This window comes from Mobula hypostoma, chromosome 6 (assembly GCF_963921235.1).
Source record: "Mobula hypostoma chromosome 6, sMobHyp1.1, whole genome shotgun sequence".
Taxonomy (NCBI): domain Eukaryota; kingdom Metazoa; phylum Chordata; class Chondrichthyes; order Myliobatiformes; family Myliobatidae; genus Mobula; species Mobula hypostoma.
The window spans coordinates 157,977,702-157,990,832 of record NC_086102.1 but is presented as its reverse complement, the minus strand read 5'-3'; the positions used below and the strand labels follow the sequence as shown (position 1 = coordinate 157,990,832).

The window sequence follows — 13,131 nt, the reverse complement described above, 5'->3', positions numbered from 1 at the left end:
ATTTCAATGTGGAAAAACTGTAATCGTATTACTTGCTATGAATTTGATGAAATCTGAAATGAAAATTAAATGGTATAGAGTGATGGACTTGCACAAGATGTAAACAGGCCCTTTGGTATAACTCATTATCTGGACCAAGCTAGTCCATCTGGCCCATAGCCCTCTACATCCCTCCTACCCATGTACTTTTCCAAATGTCTTTTAAATGTTTTTATTAAATGTGTTTTATTAATCTCTCACTCTATTATTGTCCCTATCTGACTGCTAAATGTGAAGTATCTGAATCTGATAAACTAGTTGTATACTAGAAAATCTAAGACACTGTAAATAGTCATCACAATAGTCAATTGATTTTCAAAGTAATGTATTTAATAGTTCATAAACATAAAATTTTAAAACTAATTTGATGCAAGCATTGTTCCTTTCCACCACACAATCATCTTGCAGTTTGTACATTTTCTTCATTACTAATTGTAGATATAATTGGATAAGGCTGATTAAACAAGCGACCAATAATATTGGTATGTTATATCCAGTGTTTGTTTTGCAAGTGCTGCTGGTCATCCTACGCTTCTTAGCTGTAACTGAGCCACTGATGTGGCATCTTTATTCTCATCAGATCCGACATGCAACAGTCTGTTTTGGGGCTGTACAATCCTGGCCTCGAGACACCAACTCTACCTGAACATTCCGATCCTTACACACACTCTGCAGACCCTTGTTCAGACATTCTTTCACTGAATATGTGACCACAGTCTCATGGTTGCGTAACCTAGAAACGCAATAAATGTGTACCATTGGATTAAAAGCAGCTCATTGACTCCGCTCCCCAACATACTCTGGGACAGTCTTGGCAAACGAGTACAGTGCAGGAATTCGATGCTGCTTTGTATCTTATCACACTAACATTCGTGCAAAAAGGACAAAAGACAAAGTTATAGAATAGCTAAATTTCATAGTCGTTATTAGGACATACGTGCAATAGTGCAATTTCCTTGTGCCACTCCAAGAATGCAGACATTTGTATACTGTCCAAAGGACTTTTCGTGCAAAATGTTTACTGACGTGCTTGCTTAGCATTCCTCCTTTTATTCCTCTGTCTGGATGCGACTCTTGTATCTCTGGGTTGTATACGTTTCTCTCCATTTTGTTGGCCACTTCTTCCCCTTCTTCTGTCCTGACGGAGCCTTTGATCCCAGTTCTGATATTCATTGAAAACCAAGTTAATGCATGTATCATTTCACAAAATTAGCATTAGAGTGAATTCAGCAAAAACATGGGTGTCAAATTGATTATTACACTAAAATTAAAATTAATTTTACTGTCACAGTGAGAGCTGTATCTCACCTTTGAGTCAGAAAATCACAGGTTCAAGCCTCTTTCACAAAGATCCAAGTGCAAAATTAAAGCTGAATTTCCAATACATTACTAAGCAGGATCTTGAACAAGGAAGAGCCAACAGAGCCCAGGACATGCTTCTAAACCTTCAGAAGTTTAAGAAGCTAGAATACACTGTATATTCAATTTAATGACACCTCCAAAACTGGTCAGATTTGAAATGTTTGCTGTACAGGGCTCTGATGCCAAAGGAGTGCCACACCATCAACAGTGTTTCATTCAATTGAACCTTTACTGTCTACTTTCTCAGGATGACATAAAAGACAGCTTGTCATAGAGTCATTGAACATTACAGCACAGAAATAGGCCCTTTGGTCCATCTAGTCCATGTCAAACCATTAATCTGCCTAGTCCCATCGACCTTTCTCTGGAACGTAGCCCTTCATATCTCTCCCATCCATGTACCTATCCCTTTCTCTTGAGTGTTGAAATCGAACCCATATCCACTACTTGCGCTGGCAGCTTGTTCCACACTCTTACCACTCTGAGGGAAGAAGTTCACCCTCATGTTCCCCTTCAATATTTCACCTTTCACCCTTAACCTATGACTTCTAGTTGTAGGCTTACCCAACCACAGTGGAGAAAGCTATCTATACATCTCATAGTTTTGTATATTTCTATCAAATGTCCCCTCAATCTTCTACTTACTAAGGAACAAAGTCCTAACCTGTTCAACCTTTCCCTATACCTCAGGTTCTCAAATCCCAGCTGAGGGAACACCTTATCAGGCCCTGTGGATTTATCAACACTAATTTGCCTCAAATGCCTTCCCCTCTGTAATCTGTATGGAGTTTATGACATCGCTGCTGCTTTGCCTCACTTCTCTCAACTCTGTGTCCATCTCCCAAGTAAATATAGATGCAAAAATTCCACTTAAGATCTCTCCCATCTCTTTTGGCTCCACACATAGATACCATTCTGATCTTCCAGTGGACCAATTTTGTCCCTTGCTATCCTTTTGCTGTTAATATATTTGTAGAAGCCCTTAGAATTCTCTTTCGCCTTGTCGGCTTGAGCAAACTCATGCCTTATTTAGGCCCTCCTGACTTCCTTCTTAAGTGTTCTCTTGCATTTCTTATACTCCTCAAGTACCTCATTTCTTCCTACCTGCCTATAATTGCCATGCACCTCCTTCCTTTTCTTAACCATGGCCTCAATATCTCTTGAAAACCAAGGTTTCTTAAACCTGTTATTCTTAACTTTTATTCTGACAGGAACATACAAACTCTGTACTCTCAAGATTTCACTTTTGAAGTTCTCCCACTTACCAAGTACACCTTTGTCAGAAAACAGCCTGTCCCACTCCACACTTGCTAGATCCTTTCTGATACCATTAAAATTGGCCTCTCTCCAATTTAGAATGTCAACCTGCGGACCAGACCTATCTTTTTGCACACGGCATTATGATCACTAGATGCAAAATGTTCTCCTACACAAACGTCTGTATCCTGTCCTGTCTCATTCCCTAATAGGAGATATAGTATCGCATTCTCTGTAGTTGGGACCTCTATGAACTGATTAAGGAAATTTTTCTAAACACATTTAACAAATTCTTTCCCATCCAGCCCTTTTACAGTACGGGAGGCCCACTCAATATGCGGAAAGTTAAAATCACCTACTATCATAACCATATGTTTCTTGCAAAAGCCTGTGATCGCTCTACAAATCTGCTCCTGTAAATCCTGTGGACTCTTGTGTGATCTATAATATAATCCCAATAACATGGTCATACCTTTCACATTCCTCAGTTCTACCCGTAAAGCCTCACTAGATGTGTTCTCCAGTTTGTCCTGTCAGAGCACTGCCATGACATTTTCCTTGACTAGTAATGCCACACCTCCCACTGTATCACATCTAAAACAACAGAATCCTGGAACACTGAGCTAGCTGCCTGTTCTGCCCTTTATGTAATCGTCTCACTAATGACTACACTGTCATAATTTCATGCGCTGATCCATGCACTAAGCTCCTCTGTCTTTTCTACAATAGTCTTTGCATTGAAATATAGGCAGTTCAGAATGTTAGTCCCTCCATGCTCAACCTTTTGACTCCTGACTTTGTATGTAGGCTTAACAAAATTTTTCTTCACAACCTCTACACTATCTATTCTGGTGCTCTAGTTCTATATCCTATGACTCTAGTTTAAACCCCCCCACCCTGTGCAGCACCAGCAAACCTTCCCACTACGATGTTAGTCTTCCTCCAGTTCAGGTGCACATCATCCCTTCTTTCAGTTCCCACCCTCCCTGGATAAGAGCCCAAATGATCCAAAAATCTGAAGTCCTCTCTCCACCACCATCTTCTTAGCCATGCTTTAAACTATATGATCTTCCTTTTTCTGGCCTCAACAGCATGGGGCACAGGTAGCAAACCTGACATCACAATCCTGGAGGTCCTGCCCTCTAACATAGCATGTAACTCATTTTCCAGATTCTCATCAACCCTCCTACTCATGCCATTGGTACCAATGAGGACTACAAGCTCTGGCTGCTCTCTCTCCCATTTAAGAATGTGTGGACCCGATCCGAGATATCCCTGAGCCTGGCACCCAGAAGGCAACATACCATCTGGGAATCTCACTCTCCACCACAGAACTTCCTTTCTATTCCCAGACCACTGAATTCCCTATATAACTACAGATTGCTCTCCTGTCCCCTTCCCTTCTGAGCCACAGCCAGACCTAGTGCCTGAGACCTGACAGCTTGCGGCTTTCCTCTGCTATCCTCATCTCCCCCAACAGTATCCAAAGCCAGATACCTGTCACTGAGAGACAATGGCCACAGTGCCCACCTGCACATGTTGCCCATCCCCTTCCCTCCTCCTGATGATTACCCAGTTACCAATGTCCTGCACCTTGGGTGTAACTACCTCCCTGTATGACCTGTCTATCAACCTCTCAGCTTCACCAATGATCTGGAGTTCATCCAGTTCCAGCTCCAACTCCTTAAAATGGTCTGTCAGAAGCAGCAGCTGGATGCACTTCTTGCAGGTGTAGTTATCAGGGGTACTGGCAGTCTTCCTGCTTTCCCACATACCAGAAGAAAGAATAAATAACAAAAATCCATCTCTCCTCGCAGAAGTCTCCTCGATGGGCGAAAGCCTCAACTCCCCACTCTAACAATGGCCCACTCAAACAGTGGCTGCTCCACATAAACCAAATTTCTTTTTTATTGGACTTTGCTTAACGATGCATAATCTAATGTTGCCTTGGGAACTGTGGCAAGCAAAATGTGCCAACTGGCCCCGCCTGTTTCTTTTAAACTCTCTCTCTCTCTCTCCCCCCCCCCCCCCGCAATCCAATGTCTATTCGGCAATTGTGACACGCTTGTCCATGTTCATGTTCATGTCCTGGCCAATCTTTATTATCAATCAACATTACTGAAAACAGATTGCCTTGTGTTACTGTTTCAATTCTTGTGAATGTATGTTCTGGGCAAATTGGCCACAGCTTTGCTCTACACTGCAACAATGACTACACCTCAAAAGTACCTCATTGTCTCTAAAGCAATTTGGAATGTCGTGAGGTATTTGTAAGTTGTGGGCAGGGTAGTGGCAAGAGACAAGAGAAAAGTGCCTGGAACATTACCTTGATTCTTTTCCCAAGTCGGTCCTTCCATTTCACGGCTATGGAACCCTCCACCAGGAGTAACCTGTGCAAGAAATTTACAGTTATCCATCTGGGTTAACGGTGACAAGCCTGGACGATTAGCGCTAGGCTCGTTACACTGAAACTGCCCGTTTGCTCACTGTACCTCGCCCGCTCTTCATCCTCGTAGCCCATGATAACATACTCCTCGTTAGTTCTGATTTCAGGGCAGAGACACGCTGAGCTGGTGTGAAGGGTCACTGTTTCCTTCGGGATATTCACCAGGGACGATTTCAGGACGTCTTTCACTTCCACTGTGGTGGCAACGTCGTGACACTTACTCTTGACTTCCTTCACTTTAGCCCGAATAACTGCAACGAAAGACAAAGCTAGTTCCAAACATAAACGCCCCTGTTTAGTCTCAACAACAATTAAAGGCTTTGGGAGTCTTGCTTTGATGGATTGGCAAGCGGAGACGGGTCAGTTCCTCCTTTCTCTGGAGACCTGTAAAATCGCCAGGCCCACCTCAGAGCCAGATGTCTGCAAAACTCAATAGCTACTGTATACTGGACCCCGAAATGTGCAACGACTGTTGAAAACCTAAATAGATTGAATCATCACCGTAGCTCATATTCAACCAGAATCAGTCACCCCATATTCAACCACAATTTCCACTGATAAACTAACGGGTCACTTTAGCAAAGATGCAATCCAAATAGTAACAGAAAACGCCCACCGATATTATTCTTCCCACATGTGACCGGCATATTAGTGGAAACACGACTTTGAATGTCTATTCTTTAATCTTCACGTTATGCTTGAAATGCAAATTCGCGAATCGACGTCTTGCCTGCGTTCTTGATCGTTTTGCAAAGAACGACTCATGCGTATAAACTGGACACTGAGTGCCCTCGGGAAACCGCCAGGCGGGGTTGGATCACCATCCAGACTGCTGTGAAGCGATTCGGAAGGCTGGCAAGACTCACCGTAATTGTAGTTATTTTTCAGGTAAACTTTCTGTGTGAGCTTCACCGCCGGGCACCTGCAGCTATCTGCGGAGGAAGCACACATGCCGTGAGGTGTTTGCTGAAATAGCTGCGTGCAACCCGCCCCACAAAAGCCGTCCTCGGCAGCTAACCCGCTCTCTTTATCGCCAGAGAGAACAGTAGTAATTTCTCCTAGTTGTCATGAAACAGCCTTCCACTTTACTTGGCCCGTCACTGAACTGTTCCCACAACCTATGGACTCGCTTTCAAGAATTCTTCATCTCATACTCTCTATATTTATTGCTATTTATTTTGTATTGCTTTATTTTTGTCCTTTGCACACTGGTTGAACGTCAAATTGATGCAGTCTTGCATTTATTCTAGTATGGTTTATTATTCTACTATGGATGTATTGAGTATGTCCGCAAGAAAATGCATCTCAGGGTTGTATATGGTGACAGACTAGTATTTTGATAATACACTTACTTTGAACTCCTCCCACTGCGAGCTGTGCAGAAGTCAAGAATACCCCTGCAGAACACTGGAACGTGCAAAACTGGGATGCTCCCTGCAGCTGACGTATGGAGGAAGCTTATGGTACTGGGGATATGTGACTTTCACCAAGGTTCATCATGTTGCAGGGGGCAATATAGTGGCAGGGTTTTACCCGGCAGATTCATTAGCATATGGAGATTTAACAGATGAATAGTGAACACAGCATGAAAGGGAGAAACAATACGAGGCAGGGGTGCTTAACACTTAGTTTCATTGGGCAGTGTCATTTTTTTTATGGGCAGTGAGAGATTAAACTGGCATCCGCTCCCATATCCAGGGTATCAATTCCTTCTTGCAGTTGTGAATTGCGACTGCCGTCTGGTACAGTACCAAAATGCCACGCGGTATGGACCTTGCGGTAACACACACAAAATGCTGGAGGAACTCAGCAGGCCAGGCAGCATCTATGGAAAAAAGTACAGTCTGTGTACCTTTTTTTTCCATAGATGCTGCCGGGCCCGCTGAGTTCCTCCAGCATTTTGTGTGTGTTGCTTGGACTTCCAGAATCTGCAGATTCTCCCTTGTTTATGGACCTGTGGTATTCCGACAGCACCTCCCAAACTCGCGTACCCCATCCTGACTTGGATATAGAAAGCCATTCCTTCATTGTCCCTTTAACCTAAAAAAAATAAATCTAAAGCGTGAGCTCCCTTGCCAAACAGCTCAGCAGCGTTCACCTGAAAGTTCTCAGCGACTGGAAGCAGCAAGCTCTCTCCAGAGCAGTTAGGAGTGGCATTCACCTCCGCTGGCCGGCCATCCCTTCCAAAGGGTCTCCGTCAGCACATCCCTAGGGCTGACCCGAACCTAAAGTCTGGTGGAAGCTCCTCTGTAAATATATCTACTTTAAATCTAAACAGAGGACATTTTAAAAACTACCTCAGCTGGCACAAGTTTACTATAAAATTGGACCGTGCGCAAATGGCTCTATCTACATTCCAAACATCCACAGTGGCTCCACACCCACCCCAAATCTCCTTCCCAGAGCCAGCTTCCTTCCATTTTACGGATGGGTCCTGCCATTATCTTCCCCGACGTCGTTGGTACTTCGCCTCCTGGGTGTGTATTGCTCCGCCACCCAATTGCAGCTCCTGCCTCTGGGGACTGCCGCTTAACTTTCGCCCCTTCCTAGAGGCACTCTATGCTGTAGGCAGGCAGGTAGCCATGATTTATTGGGAGGCTAAGAATTATTGGCTGCAGAGTCTGCGCCCGCGACAAACCAGCAACACCAAGTAACTGCGCCGGGAGTAAAGACGTCAGTTAAAAAAAACCCTGAGCAATAAATCAGCTATTGTAGTGCTCCTACAGCTGATCTGTGTCCCGTCGAAATAAAAAGTGTATCATCATTTACATGGCCAGAGGCCTCCGTGACTATCCTACTGGGAATGCTTGTTTAACGCTGAAGGTCGCATTAGGGCACGGGGGAACGTTCATCTTTTTTTAAAGTTTCAGTAATCCTGACCTCGGCTACCCTGCCGGTTCCGACGCTTCTCTCCCGCTATCTCCAGCCTCTTCCGCGCAGCCTTAAAAAGTTAAGCACGGTGATCGCTCACAGACAGCATTCTTTGTTGCAATTACCGGGGAGATAAAGAGCATTGCCCTCCGTCCCTCGTGTGTCTCTGGCTCCGTTCTTTAGATTTTCACGTCGGATTACGGTAGGCGTGCTAACTAAATCCGGCGAGGTTTGGTGGCTTTGTTACGTCATGTAGCCGCTCTTTAAATCATTGCTAATCAATGACCTAAATAATCACTTCTTTAAACACTTGCGGAGCTATTGGACGACGCTGTTCCAAGTGGTGCTAATTTTCCAGTTTAAATGAAACGCGCTGGAAAATCAGCTACGCACAACCCGACTCCTGTGCGTATTTGGAGAGAGAAAGAGCGGGTTCTGTTCAGTCTTGACAAAGTTAAAGACTGACATATCATGTTATGATGAGTGAAGTGACGCATATCGCCTTTTGCAGCATAGCGTTCTACCTGCCTCTCGGTTTTTTTGCACTATCTTACTTTCCCTGTCCTATTTTCTATTTATGATTTATAATTAAAATTTTTAATATTTACTATCGATTTGTACTCCAGGGGGCCGAGCACGAAGAACAGAATCAAATATCGCTCTGATATTTGTACGCTCTAGTATCAATTGTTTGGCGACAATAAAGTATAAACTACTTTCTACTCTGGCCAGCTAAGGGTGGGTGTGATTGGTATGGTGTTGATCGAGCTACCAATTTACAGTCCAGTGACAATCCATATTGTAGGTCAAGACAGCAAGAACGGCTTTAATTTAGTGCTAGTATTATAGCGCAACAGTGTTAACGTCAAAGGGTTTTCACTTCTGGTATTGGGCAGAAGATGTTGCACAACAGCTACAGGAGATGTTCGTCGAATGTCCCTTGCTGTACATGGGACTTGCAACCTGGCGGGCAAAGAGCTCAGTCAATCAAGTTGCTCGATGCTCGAAGATGGTTTGTACAGCATATAGTAGCCGTTCGTATTGTAAATTCGAAAACAGTCGACCTTTTGGACCGATACAATTTTGTGTGTGTTGTTCCTATGGTAATCTTGGCCTCCTCCACCCAAGATCCCTATCCTCTGCCTCCTCGCAGCGTGTGACCGTTTAGGGATTAACAACAAGTGACGTTTTGCGAACTGTTGCAAATCTGAAACAGAGTGCTCAAAAGACCGGCAGCAGGCGGAGAAAGCGAAACGTCAACTCAGGACAGCGACCTATCAATTGCTTCTGGCGGAAGGGCTTACAACTCAAAGTCTCTCTCCTCGACTGCTGCCAGACTTGATGAGTGTTTCCAGAATTTGCTGTTTTATTTCAGTAATTAACTACCTCTTGCAGTTATATGGACTTGATTGACATTAGTCTTAAGTCATGGACTGCGATTACACTGGAAAGGTCGCAATAAGTTTCACCAGCATGTTTCAGTTGTGAGGAGAAATTTAATAGGCTGGGTTTGCTTTCCTTATAAGTTATATATATTTTTTTAAAAGCTTGAGGGGCATAAATAGTTTAGGTAGTAAGACAAGTTTCAGCATTGCAAATATGTATAAAACTAGAGGCCTTGGATTTGGGTTAAGTGTTAAATGGTTTAGAAGGGATTATGAACATTTTCTTAACCTCGGATTCGTTGGAATCCGAAAGTCGTTACCCGAGGGGTTAGTGGAGACAAGTATTCTCATAACATTCAATAAGTATCTAGAAAATAAAGCTGGAATCGCAAACATATACGAGGCTACGGACCAGGCTTGAAAATGAGGAGAGTTTAGACGGGTTCTTGATGCATGGTGATTCAAATGGCCTGTTTCTATGCCGCACGATTCTCATTCTGAATGGCAATTACAGTACTAATCGGAGGTAATTACACTTGTTTTACTGGGTTTGATACAATTCTACAGTGTAAACATCTTAGTTGTCTAAAGCAGCTTTTAAGAGGAAAAATATCCCTCCAGTTCATTATGGCATGAAGGCAATTGGCCAAGCTGGCAGAGGGGTGTTTTTATTGCAGGTGGGCCAGGTGCAAGTTCAATTAAGTATAAGCGTATTGTGTACGTTGTTTTGTCGTAACGTATGTAACGTTTTGAAACGACTTACCTCCTCCCAGGTTCCTGCAGTTATTATTAGAAGAATGAACTGATAGGTCGGGAGCTGTTTCTTGGGAAAAAACAAAATTAGCTCAGTAACATACTTAAATATTTTGTTAAACTCCTGCCTCACTTATATGATAAAAGTAAGATCACGGCTCGCTGTGTCATAAACTATCCGCATTACGTATAATGATCGACTGATTGCTTCGCCTATTAAGTACAGTATCTATAAGCAGCGGAGCATGGACGGTTTTGTTTCTGTTGCTCCTTGTTAACAGTTCTGAAGCACTCCCTTACAGCAGTTAATGTTAACGGTTACTGATTAGAAATCGCTTTAATCCCCCTTAATTAATACAAAATATTTGGCATGTCAGCTGGGACATTACTGCCGTGTTATTTTAGTTGAGAAAGTTCGCAAGGATCGGAATAGGTTAGAACTATCATTAGACGTACAATCTAGAAAACCAACATGAGAAGATCCTATCCGTTTAGTGGAGCGAGTGTTTACAAAATTAATTGCATCGCCTATTTTGAAATCAATTGCAGTGGACTTCATTCGGTGTAACTCCCAAGGTACTGGGGGTTAGCTGGTGGATAATTGCGAAACTCACCAGGTGCGTCGGCTGTTACAATGGCTTCGGGGGAGATGCAGACTCCGCGGTCGTAGACGGGGAACTCCTCGCAAGCGAGGTTTTCCGGCCAGGTATGGTTGTATCGTCTCATGACGGGCTCGCAGCCATCCCTCGCCCTCTCGCACACCGATTTACAGGGTTTGATGGGCTCGTGTTGAAAGTCGATGGTGCAGATCGGGGCATACATCGCGCAGAGGAAAAAGAGCAGTACGGGGCTGCATTTGGTACCCACCAAGCCCTCGTACTGCTCAATGGCCAACACGGCGTTATCCTGGGTACTATGATGCAGATGGTTCGGCATCTTCGTCATGTTCCAGGGCATTGGTTTGCACATCGGGATCCGGATGGGTTCGCAGGCAGCCGCTTCCACCACGCGAACCGGACCCAGACCCAGATAGCTCACCCACAAGAAGACAGAACAACCTCCAAATCGAAGCATCGTAGAAGCCGGCGTGTTTCGCTGGTTTAGGTTAGAGCTTAACCTCGATCGGTACAGAATTTCTGTTGCCGGGCAGTTCTTAAAGCAGGCTCGTTGTGCTCAGCCCCGCTTGATGGGTTTATGACGGGATTGTGCTCACACGCGTTCTGTTGCTTTTCTTCCCGCGTGGGTCTGACCGGATTTTTTTTTATTGAATCCTTGTGTGTTGCTGACCAGTGTGAGCCCTCCTCCCCCCAACCCAGCCGGTTAAAGAGTGCGCTTACATCAGCAGCCAGAGAAAGCAGGCATTTTTATCACGTTTCCAACTGCGGCCATGTGACGCGATTCTGCCCCCTGAAACCAGAACACCAATCAAATGACTGCAAATTTATTCCTATAACCGTGAACAAAGTACACTATACTCTGTACCGGTTTTGGTGGAGAAGTGGAAATCGCGGCAATGATCTCTTCAGGCACTGCGTTCATATAGTTTACGATCTAGGGTTTCTGAATTCCAACTTTTTAAATGAAAAGAAACTAATAGGCAGATGTTTAAAATAACCGAGTTTAAAGGTTCTGAAAAAATACACAATCATGTTCGGCTTGGCAATTTTGCTGCAGCCGGGTAGAAACACGTCTCCAATGTAAAAATTAAACTAGAGCTAAAATTTCGGCTACATCGTTGCTTTTGTTGCCTGCAAATTGCGTGTAAATGTTTTTTTTTGTTCCATAATTAGAGCTTGGGAGATAAATACCAACTAGGCGCCGTGAAAGTGGATTTATAGATCCAAACTGGGATGAGTCGGTTATCAAAGATGAAATTCGATCTTAAAAGTGCCAATGGTTTAATATTTTATGTAGATTCGTGGGGGAGTTAAAAAGTGCAATGTGAAGTGAGCACACACCGCGGATCACCGCGAACTGTGGAGTCCATTTGGATTCAACCGATAGCTGAATTTCTCCTTTAACCTCGGCATTTAGCCGCTGGTGATAAAGGGGCTAGAAGTGCCTAAATGCCTGCGAGTTCTGGTTTACCACAATCAAAAGTCAAAGTGGCTATCATGAACAATAATAGATTTAGTTATGTTCACCTTTTCTGTATGTTTGTGATGACTTTGAAACTTTCTATGTCAATTCCTAACATGGAATGGAATTATGCTTTAGTTCAAGTACTAGACTTTTTTTTGCACAGCTGACCTATACAGAACCTGTATAATTATAGCATTGTAATGCTGAGAGACGGTTCACAGTTAAAAAGGTACGAGTTAAAGTTCGTAAAACTTTTAGATGAAAACACTGATTATTTTCCCGTGACATGGTTATCGGAAATATCACAAAGGATTGATAACTAATTCTTGTGACATTCCTAATAATTAATATTAATTATATGTGTATATATATTACATCTCATATTGCCGACTTACATCAAGTTTAATCTATAGACAAGGCGTCAATGGTTTAAATCCCTACTGGCCAACCCATCCACATCATAAATGCTAGTACAAAGAATTAAAGTAGTAATTGAAAATATGTTCATATGAATCTGTCAAATTGATAGTGGCCCAATTCACTTTTTAAGTTTAAATATTGAAAGAATTCCATTACATATATGGAAACTAACACTTTCCCGGCTGAGTCTTTCCGATATAAATTTCCAGGCAAATATAAAACAGTCATGAGCCATAGTGGATGAGAGGTGTTACTAAAACCTTCTGACTAAATAGAGTTTCTTTTTTGGTGCCCTGGGTATATACCGCATACCATGAAACAGCGAAATGAATTGAATATGCTAAAATAGAATTCCTAAATGTAAGTCATTATTAGTTGTACTTCCTTTCTGGTTAGGTAATGATCTGGTGAAAGTGTGTCTCAATAAGCTATCCTGTAAATATATGCTCTGCTTCTTTCTGTTTCAGCCCCTGGTACATAATGGTAAAGTTCTTTGAGAAGTCCTTGGAGATTCTG

At 43.1% G+C, this 13,131-nt stretch overlaps 1 protein-coding gene across 2 annotated transcripts; it reads right to left on the bottom strand.

The window, feature by feature from the left end:
- Positions 1-350: 350 nt before the first annotated feature.
- On the bottom strand, positions 351-11,451 carry frzb (frizzled related protein). 2 transcript variants are annotated; one of them, XM_063050087.1, is made up of 6 exons: positions 10,728-11,451; positions 10,124-10,183; positions 5,971-6,036; positions 5,151-5,355; positions 4,985-5,048; positions 351-1,201 (listed from the first exon to the last, which is right to left on the bottom strand). In XM_063050087.1, the coding sequence occupies exons 1-6, from the start codon at positions 11,185-11,187 to the stop codon at positions 1,058-1,060; spliced, it is 999 nt and encodes a 332-aa protein (XP_062906157.1). In that variant the 5' UTR covers positions 11,188-11,451; the 3' UTR covers positions 351-1,057. The 2 variants fall into 2 exon arrangements, with proteins under 2 accessions (XP_062906157.1, XP_062906158.1); XM_063050088.1 differs by having other exon boundaries at positions 352-1,201; positions 10,124-10,177; positions 10,728-11,450.
- Between the last annotated feature and the right edge of the window lie 1,680 nt (positions 11,452-13,131).

Bases quoted from the DNA above. Each gene is read 5' to 3' on its own strand.
- frzb (XM_063050087.1), bottom strand. From the start codon at position 11,187: ATGCTTCGATTTGGAGGTTGTTCTGTCTTCTTGTGGGTGAGCTATCTG. The intron at 6,037-10,123 runs GTAAGTCGTTTC...CTTCCTCCGCAG, and splicing joins CTGCAGGAACCTGGGAGGAG to ATAGCTGCAGGTGCCCGGCG. The intron at 5,049-5,150 runs GTACAGTGAGCA...TTTCTTGCACAG, and splicing joins GAGGATGAAGAGCGGGCGAG to GTTACTCCTGGTGGAGGGTT.